Source organism: Capricornis sumatraensis, chromosome 23 (assembly GCF_032405125.1).
Source record: "Capricornis sumatraensis isolate serow.1 chromosome 23, serow.2, whole genome shotgun sequence".
Taxonomy (NCBI): domain Eukaryota; kingdom Metazoa; phylum Chordata; class Mammalia; order Artiodactyla; family Bovidae; genus Capricornis; species Capricornis sumatraensis.
The window spans coordinates 50,070,612-50,083,000 of record NC_091091.1 but is presented as its reverse complement, the minus strand read 5'-3'; the positions used below and the strand labels follow the sequence as shown (position 1 = coordinate 50,083,000).

Sequence of the window (12,389 nt, the reverse complement as noted above, 5' to 3'; positions counted from 1 at the left end):
CTATGGGGGGCTGCAGGGGAGTGGTGAACGAGCCTGAACAGGGAGCAGGGGTCTGGGGAGCGTGTGTCAGACCGGTTTCTATGGCAACAAATGGCAATCCACCTTATTTCACCGAAACACACCGTGACAAGATAATGGCCAGTGGTCTGTCTTTTAAAAAGTCATGCCCCACTTTGAATAAGACTGATGTAATTTGTTAAACAGGAGGAAAAAAAAAAAAAACCAGTTACATTAAATTATAGCGGCATAAATAAAGCACCAGAGCAGAGGCACCACAGAGCGGAATCTGATTAGAGGGATAAGCGGTTCCAGACAGACCGAGAAGCAGGTCTTCCTCACGGCTCTGACCGCTGCCAGCCAGGCGGTCTATCCAGATTTAAAATTAATAGGGCAAAGCTCTGACTAATGATGGAGCCCCACGCTTTTATTTGGATAATAACCCTGCATTCACCTTTTATATTAGGTGAAATTATAAGAGAACTGGAGAGCTTACGTTACCATTTGCCTTGAAGGTGAAATAAGCCCATTGTATTCTTACTTAAATACATATATGCACGCTCTCCGTCTAAGTCCTGTTCGTGAATATTTAATTTCGCTGATGATTCTTCTGGAGTTGAGAAGCATTTTGGATTTGTAGTCCCACAAAGGCTGCCAGGACTGCAGTGGAATCTGAAACCATCAGGCAGAGCCAAGGAGACCCACTCTGTCTGGGGAGCCATGGGCTCTGTGTCCTCAGGAGGGTCCTTGGGAGGAGCACAGGAGACTCCCTGAACTCTTGGCTCAAATTCCAGGATCTGCAAAGGCCACTGATTGTGTTGGCACAGAATTGCTATTTATTGGCCTAATAGGACCCAATGTGGGCTTTTACTGATCTTTTTAATTTATGTCCACATACACATCTAAACTTGCCATGAAGTGATGGGACCAGATGCCATGATCTTCGTTTTCTGAATGTTGAGCTTTAAGCCAGCTTTTTCACTCTCCTCTTTCACTTTCATCAAGAGGCTTTTTAGTTCCTCTTCACTTTCTGCCATAAGGGTGGTGTCATCTGCATATCTGAGGTTATTGATATTTCTCCCAGCAATCTTGATTCCAGCTTGTGCTTCCTCCAGCCCAGAGTTCCTCATGATGTACTCTGCATATAAGTTAAATAAGCAGGGTGACAGTATACAGCCTTGATGTACTCCTTTCCCCATTTAGAGCCAGTCTGTTACTCCATGTCCAGTTCTAACTGTTGCTTCTTGGTTTCTCAAGAGGCAGGTCAGGTGGTCTGGGATTCCCATCTCTTTCAGAATTTTCCACAGTTTGCTGTGATCCACACAGTCAAACACTTTGGCGTGGTCAATAAAGCAGAAGTAGATGTTTTTCTGGAACTCTCTTGCTCTTTTGATGATCCAGCAGATGTTGGCAATTTGACCTCTGATTCCTCTGCCTTTTCCAAATCCAACTTGAACATCTGGAATTTCATGGCAAATAGATGGGGAAACAATGAAAACAGTGAGAAACTTTATTTTGGGGGGCTCCAAAATCATTGCATATGGTGACTACAGCCATGAAATTAAAAGACGCTTACTCCTTGAAAGAAAAGCTATGACCAACCTAGATAGCATATTCAGAAGCAGAGACCTTACTTTGCCAACAAAGTCCGTCTAGTCAAAGCTATGGTTTTTTCCCCAGTAGTCTTGTATGGATGTGAGAGTTGGACTAATAAGAAAGCTGAGTGCCGAAGAATTGGTGCTTTTGAACTGTGGTGTTGGAGAAGACTCTTGAGAGTCCCTTGGACTGCAAGGAGATCTAGCTAGTCCATTCTAAAGGAAATCAGTCCTGAATGTTCACTGGAAGGACTGATGCTGAAGCTGAAACTCCAGTACTTTGGCCACCTGATGTGAAGAACTGACTCATTGGAAAAGACCCTGATGCTGGGAAAGATTGAAGGCAGGAGGAGAAGGGGCCGACAGAGGATGAGATGGTTGGATGGCATCAACGACTCAATGGACATGAGTTTGAGCAAGCTCCCGGAGCTGGTGATGGACAGGGAGGCCTGGCGTGCTGCAGTCCATGGCGTCGCAAAGAGTCGGACATGACTGAGCAACTGAACTGAACTGAACAACACGTCTGAATGACCTCTAGTATATCCTCCTTTCAATGATCTCGAAGCGCTGGGAATGACGCAGCTCCCCACCTCCTTCGGCCCTCGTCTGCAACTGACAACTTTCTGATATTACGACAGGGAGCGGCCTTAATCCAAGCAAGCAGGGCTCAAAGTAGGCACTGCTGCAAAGAGGGATTCCCTGGTGGTGGTGTGTAATGTCAGCTGCTGGTTCCTGAGGGAAACCTCCCCAAGGCTGTGGGTGGATTTGCCTACCAGATGGTGTCCATGGCCTTTTGGGTGAAGGGGCAGGTTTCCTTCTCATCACGCTGGGGGTGGGAGTGCAGCGCCGAGGGTCAGGGCTTCTCACTGCATGTTTCCATGACACTCAGAAGAGGCCCACGGCATCTGGGGAACCACAACCTCCTCCACAAGGGGCTTCTGGGAGCCTCGAGGTGGGGAAGTGAGAGATGCTGGGTCGACTTTCTTTTCACAAGTTCGAAGTCATTTTGGAGACTCAAATACCAGTTGCGTTGCCCTGGGGATTGCTAGAACAAATTGCATACTCTCGTGTGTTGTGGTGCTGCTGGCTGGGATGTGAGAGTCAGTGAGAAAACTCACACGGTAAGGGAAGCTCCAGGCATTCCGAAGACAAATACCGAGGCCCTGGAGTTGGGTTTCTAAACTGCCCTCTGCCCCCACTGCCTCTAGAGAGCACCCCTGCCTCATTCCAGGGATTTCTAAGCAAGCTGACTCGGTGTCTGACCGCAGATCACACCTGCAGACGGGGCGCACGGGTCTCTGGGAGAGCAGGTGTGACTGTGGAGACACTCGGTGTCACGGAGAGACCGTGATGGAAGGCTCTGGCTTGTGGCTCCAGCAGCTGTGAAAAAGACAGGCTTAGCTCAGATTCTCGCTGTTTCCCTGTTGTGTGCAAAGCACAAGATTTCCTTTCTGATTTGCACTCTGGTAATAGTTCTCTTTTGTGTGTGTCTTAAGATATTTGAACAGTTTGTCAAGACAAGAATAAAAGAAGAATACAAGGAAAAGAAAAGCAAATTGCTGCTAGCCAAAGAAGAATTCAGAAAGCTTCTAGAGGAATCTAAACTGTCACCCAGGTATGGAGAGAGAGCTGACATCAGGGAATTTCTGGGGCTGGAAGTTTACCGCATTCTGTAAGAGGATTTTTTAAAGTCAGTGTGGGTTACGTCCGGTGACCTATGCTCCGTTGAGCATGTAATTTTGGAGAAGGAAGCCCTTCTCCCTGCGCTGTTCACGAATGGACCTCCCAGTGCTGCCTCCCTGTCCCCCCAGCAATGGGGGTGCTGTCGGCTGACCAAAGGTACCCTGGCCTTTCTGTCCACCCTACATGGTGGTTTTCAACCTGTCAGCAGCCCTGACTCCAAGGCTCATCAACAGGTCAGCCCTCATTAGATTGGTCTAAGTCCGGATCAAATGATATGAGAGTAAAATTCCAGAGCAACACACAACAGCAAAATCAACCCCGCCAGCACCCTGGGTTCCACATACCTGGGGAGCTGTCCAGAGTGTAATACGAAGATGCTCCTACACGGGCGAAAGGCAGGCATGAACTTGCCATCAAATTCACCTGAGATAGTCAGGCATTATGCCCGAGAAATAAAACAAGCCGATATGAAAATGATGTCAGAAATAAAAGAATGCATAAACTTAACTCTCCTCAAAATTAACTTTAATTGACTGACATTTAAAAATTAATGTGCATATACTACTTTTAATTATAAAACTATAAACTTATGAGTGAAAAATGATTAATTTTGATGTATTTTTGTTTTCAATTAGGACATTATTTTTTAATGGACATTTGTGCATTTTTATGTTTAATAATAATGCTGACAGTGTGCATTTTTAATAACAGTGCTTAAGGAGAAGGCAATGGCAACCCACTCCAGTGTTCTTGCCTGGATAATCCCAGGGATGGGGGAGCCTGGTGGGTTGCCGTCTGTGGGGTCGCACAGAGTTGGACACGACTGAAGCGACTTAGCAGCAGCAGCAGCAGCAGCAGCAGCAGCAGATCATATTTAATTGGGCCTTAATTGACATTTGCTTTCTGTGTAGATGTGGGCATCTACATTCTGACCAGTAATTGGCTAACTCACTTAGTCAATAATTGAATAATGTGATTTTGTATTGGTTATATAGCCCTCCCTTGGTGCCTCAGGTGGTAAAGAATCTGCCTGCATTGCAGGAGACCCGGTTCAACTTCCTGGGTTGGGAAGATCCCCTGGAGAAGGAAAGGGCTACCCACTCCAGTATTCTTGCCTGGCAAATTCCATGGACAGAGGAAGCTGGTGGGTTACAGTCAATGGGGTCATAAAGAGTCAGACATGACTGAGTGACTAACATTTTCACTTCACTATGGGTCCTCAGAAAACTTCTCCAACTGTTTAGAGGATCGGTACTTCCTGAATGGGAAGAAAATTTGCATGAATTAGCCCCATCACCAAATGCTAACCTCAAAAAGTAAATGTGGGTCTGCTGCTGCTGCTGCTGAGTCGCTTCAGTCATGTCCGACTCTGTGCGACCCCATAGACAGCAGCCCACCAGGCTCCCCCATCCCTGGGATTCTCCTGGCAATAACACTGGAGTGGGTTGCCATTTCTTCCTCCAATGCATGAAAGTGAAAAGTGAAAGTGAAGTCACTCAGTCGTGTCCGACTCTTCGTTACCCCATGGACTGCAGCCCACCAGGCATGATTTGTAAATTTCGGTTTTCTACGGGAACACTGGGTTCAGGCCATGGATTTGCCCTATCACCCTAGTCAGTGACCCTGGGTCGGGGGTTGGTTCTGGAGCTCCCACGTCAGTGCAGAGCAGCCTTGCCCATCCTTGGTCCTGGCCCTGGGTCAGGCCCTGGACCTTCACAGCTCATGTGTCTCCATCTGAGGGGATGAGTCGCCCTGCTTCACTGGCCTCTAGCAGGATGGCATGTGGGGCAGACAAGGCAAGATGCGTGGCGCCCGGCAGGTCCTGAAGACTCTCATCCTTACCACTGCGCTGGCCTTCAGGCCAGTTAGCTCATGATCTGTCCATCCACTGCTAAGATGCTAACCATAAGCCAACGTGTCTCCCCCTCCCGTGAACATATCATGAGTGCAAAGAAGAAACATTCAGGCTGTATTTGACAATTAAGAAGATTACACACAGAGAGAGAAGGAAAATCAGTGCTATAAATGAATATACTCTTCATTGAAATTAGATCTAATTGCCTGCCACTTTTTAGAAGTGTACACTGGGCATATAATACTTTTGTAATTACAAAGCTGGCTTGCGTTTCAAAGGCAGCCAATTCCAGGACGTTTTGAACCCTTTCCAGATCCTCTTCAAGTTCTCTTCCTGCCGTTGGCAGGTGTCCTAGGGACAGCGGGCAGGTCTTGCTGCTGCCCTCTGGCCCAGCACAGGCATCCCGAGGACCCTTGGTGACACCTCCCATCACCCTGGCTCCCATCCTGACCACAGGGATAGTCCAGGGCCTGCTCCCAGCCCTGCTTAGCTCTCAGGGTCTTGGGACAGGGAGAGGAGCCTCGGGGGGACCTCCCTGTGGGCTGTGGGACCAGCACTCTGGCCAGATCAGCCACCTCCTTCAACTGTGGGCAGCCAAGTCCCTGGGGAAAGGAAGCTGCAGAGCCAGTTACTCAGAGGACTTCCCAGGCTCAGTGGACGGTCCACCAGGGTCAGCAGTAAGGCAGGCTGCCCCCTCGAGACGGCTAACAGCTCACAGAGTTTTGATACGTTTTTCTTTTGGGGGATGCTTCTTTTCAGAGGTGCCCGGAATAAGATCTCTCTAGAAGGGTCTCTGCCCAGCCCACTGTTGAAAATGCTCAGGCTCCCTCTAGACACCCCCAAGATGACAAGCACCCTGTGACTCAGCGCCTCACTTTTCTCATGCAGACGGGTGATGGAAGTGCAAATAAGTGTGTGTTAGTCCAGTACAAGGCAATTGTGAAATCATGGAAGGAATGGAGAGCGAGAGGGAGGGAGTGAAAGAAAGAAGGGAGAATGTTGGCAACCAGAGAGAAGTGCTTTCTGTCCAGGAAGCCTGGGAACAAGCGGGGTTCTGGAACATGCCCGGAGAACAGGGGTGCTTGAGGAAGGTGTGAGACAGCTTGTTTAGTGACAACACGGTCACAGTTGTTGCAGCTTAGTCATGTCTGACTCTTTGCCACCCCGTGCAATGTAGCCCGTCTCTGCCCACGGGATTTCCCAGGTAAGAGTACTGGAATGCGTTGCCATTTCCTTCTCTAGGGGGCCTTCCTGACCCGCGCCTCCGGTGTCTCCTGAGTCGCAGCAGATTCTTTACCTGCTGAATCACTGAGGAAGCCAACAAGGGTTTACTAATTATTGGTCTTGTCTCCTAACAGCCGTGTCAATATAATCTTGTTATTCATGTATTAAAGGTAAGGAATCTGCCTGCAATGCGGGAGACCTGGGTTCGATTCCTAGGTTGGGAAGATCGCTTGGTGGAGGGCTGGGCAACCCATTCCAGTATTCTTGCCCAGAGCATCCCCATGGACAGAGGAGCCTGGTGGGCTACAGAGGCCAAGGGGTCGCAAAGAGTCGGACACGACTGATAGGCTAAGCACAGCACATTAAGTTATAATAATTCAATACAGCAATGAAATCTCTGCAACAAAAAATGAAATTGTCCGCAAAGAAGAACCGGAGCAAGAGGTCCCCCCGGGCACAGGGTACGTGGGTTTCTCACGCACTCTGGGCCCCTCCTGCAGCTCCGGCTACAGCTCTTGCAGGAGCCCCAGGCAGGAGGCAGATGGGCAATGTCCAGACACCCAGCTACCCAGGGCCCCTGCCCCCGGAGCTGTCACAGCCCCTGGCTTCCAGCTCGCAGCTGGGAGGAGAGGCAGCTCTAGGGGCCAGGGCCTGGCCGAGGTCCCACTTGGCCCTGCAAGGCTGCACCCACTCCCGCCCTGTGAGCTGCCCCGGCCCCTCAGGCCGGGCCTGGCTGGGACCTCTGAGCTCCTTACAGGCGCCTGCCTGGCCTGGCTGGGACCTCTGAGCTCCTTACAGGCGCCTGCCTGGCCTGGCGATCACGGGTTCAGTGAGTCAGTACTCGGGTGCTAAGCACATGCCACTGGGCTTAGACTGTCAAGAGGCTCCATAGAAACAAAACAGGTAACGTGCTTCCACGGGGGCAGGGAGAGGCGAGCTGAGTTGCATGACTGAGTCTCTTCAAGGTGACATCCATGGTGAGGACCGGGAGAGGGTGCCTCTCTGTGCGTGGGAAGATGCTGGATTCTGGGTTCCCAGAAGCCATTCCTTTGATCTGCACCTCGGCTGTCTGGGGCCAGCGTCCTGTGTTTGCACATCCCGAGCTTCTGGGGACTAGCCATGGGGAGTGGCTGCCAGCTGGCAGGGGTTCCTTCCTTCCTGAGCTCACTGTCCGTGGGGGCTGCAATCGCTGGTGCCTGTGACATCTTTGTTTGCTGATGTGGCAGGAAATGTTCCGCTTCTCACTTCTAGCGAGTAGAGAGCTCTAAAGGATGAGTGCGGAAAGGAGGGAAGGGTGTGCCAGGAGCGGGGAACAGCATATGCGAAGCCCAAGGCAAGCAGGAGCACGGTGAGAGCAGAGGGAGCAAGAAGGCCTGTGTGGCCGGAGCAGGGACGGTGGGCGCTGGGCCTTGGAGTGACGAGGCCCTGGAGGGAGGCGAGGCCAGGCTCGTGTCCAGAGGGCAGCCGGGTGCAGCGACGGGCAGCTGTGCGAGTTAACGTGGCTCAGGCTTCGGCCGGGCCTGTGGGAAATGACGCCCAGTACGGGGAGCAGGCAGGTGGTGTCAGAGCCCCAGTGGCCGTTCCCTCTGCCCACCCACCTGCCGAGGGTCCTGCTCCTGGGACCCTGGGCTCAGGAAGGAGGTGCTCAGAGCCCCAGGAGCCTCTCTCCTCCAGGAAGGCCCTCAGGATGACTTTTGTCTTCCAGGACCACATTTAAGGAGTTTGCTGAGAAGTATGGCCGGGATCAGAGGTTTCGACTCGTCCAAAAGCGGAAGGACCAGGAGCATTTTTTCAACCAGTTCATCCTTATTCTCAAGAAGCGGGACAAGGAAAACAGACTCAGGCTCCGGAAAATGAGATGAGAGTGTGAGGACGCAATCAGGATCAGGCTGAGCGTCCGAGCGTCAGGGCGGAGGTAGAGGAGGCGTGGGGGCGGCCCCGCCCGGCCGGGTCGGGAGCCCGCGGGGCCGTGGGCTTCGTTCTCCCAGGATTACTGTTTCATATTGAAGCTCCCTTCGGTACAGCCTTCCGAGCTTGATGCGTTTCTTATTGCCGTGATACGTCGCTCCCTTCAGCGTCTTACTTATACAGATCACTTGTAATATACACAGATTGTAAGTCTGCCGCAGGTTTGCGCCTCAGCGGAAAGAGGCACCAACTCTAACCCCCTCAAGGCGTTTTCATCAGTCGAGCCCATTACCCGAAACTTTTCTGGAAGCCTTTGTGAGTCCCTTCCATCCCTCAGGAGTTCCATGGTGTTGGGATGGCCCGACTCGGGTCCCGGTCTCAGTCTAGTTTCCTGAGTAGTAGCTTACGTTGTTCATCATCGCAGTGACACCTGTGCCCGTCGGACATGTGGACCACGCACCACCTGCAGGCTGAAGGCCGGCCGCCCACCCTCTCCCAGGGGGTGTTGGGCTGGAGAAGGGGGCTGTGCTGTCTGTGGGAGGTCCTCCTTAAAAAGAATTATTTTGTACAAAATCATCTTACGAATATTTGAGTTATTTTTCTTGTATGCCTAGAGTTTGCATGAGATTTTTCTCACCATCTTTGTATAAAAAAATTTTAAATTTTTTTGAATTAATAAATATTTTAAACCAGTGTATCTTGTGGCTTAGACTTCCAATCTTAAGCAACAAAACCTGTGGCTTCCCTGGTAGCTCAGATGGTAGCTCAGATGCAGTGCAGGACACCCAGGTTCCATCCCTGGGTCAGGAAGATCTCCTGGAGGAGGAAATGGCAACCCACTCCAGTATTCTTGCCTGGAGAATCCCACGGACAGAGGAGCCTGGTGGGCTATAGTCCACCGAGTCACAAAGAGTCAGACAGGACTGGGCGACTAACACTTTTACTTAAAGATACTCTGTTTCAAAAAATTCATAAAAGCATCTGTGATTGCCTGTAAGGGCTGTGAAAGTACTACTCAAAAAGAAGTCTTGCTTTTCAAGCTACCAGTCCCAGGTGGAATCATATTTGATAAAACCTGCTAATTAATCGCATTCTGTGAATTATTGAGCATCTGTTTATTGATTTCAGGTTTATGAGGTATCTATTCAGATAGCCTGTCTTTGTCCCCAGCACAACCCTGGCAACGTCTCCCACATAACTTCTTTCTCATCAGACAATTCCTGAGAAAGGACACTTTGCTGAATGTATTAGGAGGGAACTGGGAAATGCAGGAGCTCCCGGGGAACCCCAGGGATTTCCAGGAAGCTGGAGCCTTCTCCTGCCATCAGCAGCGAGGATCCATCTGCCAAGCCAGCTGCTTGCTTCTGGCTCTGGGGAGGGGCTGGGGGCAACCACCTGAGCACCAGCCCCTGAGAGCTGGGCAGCCGGAGCGTCCCCAGCGCTCCATCTCTGGGTGGGTTTGAGCAGAGTGCATCTCAGAAGACACAGCCACAGGGACCGCCCGGCACTCTCGAGGGTGGCTGTCCAGCCATCTCCGTTGGCTTCTCTGGCGTTTGCTCAGCCTGCTGTGCCCTGTCCGGCAGGGTCTGCGTCCCTGTACTTGTGAGAGGCACGTTCCAAAGATGCTTCTCTGAACCTGGGGTGTGGGGTGTGGGGGATGGCTGCTCCCGACTCTTGCTATCTCTACGTTCTTCACACAAACATCTGCAGCCTGATTGCCCTCTGAAACTGTCGTCTAATCCCGCAGCGCGACACTGGATGTGCCTGGCAATGTTTCATTTGAAATGGACGGCTGCTGCCAAGCTGGGGCCTGAGCCGGTCTGGAGGTGGGAGGGAACCCACGCCCCTTCTGGACCGTCTCTGCCCGCGGTCTGCCTCTCAGCACCCTGCTCACCACCTAGAAGGTGCAGCTGTGGCTCTGGACACGAGCAGCCCCTGGCCCATCACAGCCCGGGTCAGGAGAGACCCCCGAAAGCCCCAGAGGAGGGAGGGTCTCTCTGTGGGGGAGCTTGAGGCTGCTCAGAACGGCAGTTCTAGAACCTGTCTTTCCAGCCCAAGGCAGGAACCACGCGGCTCTGTGGGCTGGGGTTGATGCGGTGTCAGCGGGCGTGACAGGTGATGGAGAGGTCACCTTAACAGCCTGCAGGCACTGATGCCCCGTGAGCTTTACAAAGAGCTTCCAAGCCCAGCCGGGCCAGGCGGGTGGTCCTGCGCCGTCAGCCCTGTCCCTCCCCAGATCCTCACTCAGCGGTCCCGCCTGCAGAGAGACCGTGATGCGAGGGTGGGACTCGTGTACGTTCAGCAACATGCGGGTCAGCGTGGAGCAGCTGCTGCCGTGAGAGGGGGCTCTGTCCCCACGGCAGCACCTCTCCAGGCTGAACACGGGGATCCTCTCCGTTACTGGGGCAGCACTTTCTCCTCTTGACTATATGAGTCCCTCAGATATCAGTCCCCCTGCCTGCCCAAAGCGCCTCCACCATCATCACAGTCCACGCTCTCGCAGAAGGACTTGTCGTCCTGGCTTCCCATAGAACGTTCTCTTGACCAAGGGACACTTTTACCGGGAGAGTAGTTGCAGCAATGGGTTCACACCCACCAGATTCCCTGGAGCAACCAGGAGCCTCACACCCCAGGAGCAGCTGGCCTGATGAGGCGCTGGACGGCTCTGACACGGTGCCACCAGAGGGACAGGGTCCTGAGAGGCTGGGCTGTGGGGTTGTCTTCTTAGGCTGACTCTCCCATCACTACGAAGGGGAGGCGAGGGGGCCCCCTCATTACTACGCTCAGTGACCCACCCAGGGAATCCTCACTCCCACCCCCCAGCTTCTGAGTCTGGACAACCTGGTAGAATCCAGCATTTTGGTTCTGCTTTTTTGCACATTCTATTGACAAATTAATCACTAAAGGGATATTGATAAAAGCTTAAATTATACATAAATTATACATAAGTTAGTGCTTATACATAAATTATACATAATGGAGTGCTTAGAAAGACACAGGTTCCCCAACACCCTGCAGAAAAATCTTTAGACATTTTTGCTTTTCACCCAAGAATTTGAGAACTTACCTTTTAGTTCATGTAATCGTGATTTTTGAATCTAAGAAAATTAAATGATTCGTAGTGGAAGATAGATAGATGATCTCTGATAATGCCTACATGTAGAGCCACGTCTGTCATTTATCAATCAGTTTGTCACAGGAGGGGCAAGGCACCCAGGGTCTAATCAGACAAGGCCTCAGGAGAAACACAAGTTTGAGAAAAGCTGGTTTATCTTTGTACATGGACTGCATTTCAAATCTGGGCTGTAGAAACCATCTATTTTTTAGACGGCTGCATATATGGATGCTGTAAAAATATAATAGGCTAAGATTTCTTTTCAACAATAGCTTCCTTTAATTTTTGCGCATTTCACTTTCGTTTTCAATGCCACTAGCATCGCGGAGGTTAACTCAGTGGGACTTCGAAGCTGCGAAACATTAGCAGGAAACTAACCACCGAATGGCGGTCACCAGAGGCAGGGGTGCAGGCGGGAGAAACGGGCCAGGAGTAGAGGAAAAGGAGCAAGCCTCTCCTGCACCTGCTCTTGAAAAAGCTCACCTGGAGACTGCAAGCATGTCACTCAGTCAAAGGACAAAGAGGAGTTGGAAGAAAACGGGGGCTCTTTCTGTCCCCAGTCCTTTGATTAAACCCCTTCTTGTGTCCCTGAGTTTCAGGGCTCTGGGCTGGGTCCCATCACCCCACACCTCCCCTTGCTTTTGCCCCCGTGTGTCACCCAGATGAGAACCTGTCCTCCGGAATCCCTTCCCCTGCTACCCTGCTACACGGCACCTACAGGTGGGTGCTGCCTGTGACCCCCAGGCCATCGGTGACCCTTCTTCCTCTCCACTTGGTGGTCTTCAAGTCCTTCTTGGTAATGCCACGGCCCCCATTTCCTCAGCCTCTTAGAACCTCTCACCCAGGGCAGACGTCCCCGGGAGAACTCTGCCCCTTTGATCTCCCACCTTGGGCCCCTGGCTCTGCAAGAGGGTCCTCGGAAGACAGGCAGGGAGCCTGGACCCCGGAGCAGTGAGACAACGTGGAGCTGTGGACCGCCTTCTGACATGAGCCAGAAGGACAAGCCCGAGCG

At 51.7% G+C, this 12,389-nt stretch overlaps 1 protein-coding gene across 1 annotated transcript in view; it reads left to right on the top strand.

The window, feature by feature from the left end:
* TCERG1L (transcription elongation regulator 1 like) overlaps positions 1-8,816 on the top strand; it is a 198,981-nt gene extending 190,165 nt beyond the window's left edge. Inside the window, exons 11-12 of the mRNA XM_068961619.1 lie at positions 3,089-3,207; positions 8,060-8,816. Coding sequence (XP_068817720.1) covers positions 3,089-3,207; positions 8,060-8,216 — 276 coding nt within the window. The 3' untranslated portion in view covers positions 8,217-8,816. The remainder of the gene's footprint in view (positions 1-3,088; positions 3,208-8,059) is intronic.
* The last annotated feature ends 3,573 nt before the right edge of the window (positions 8,817-12,389 follow it).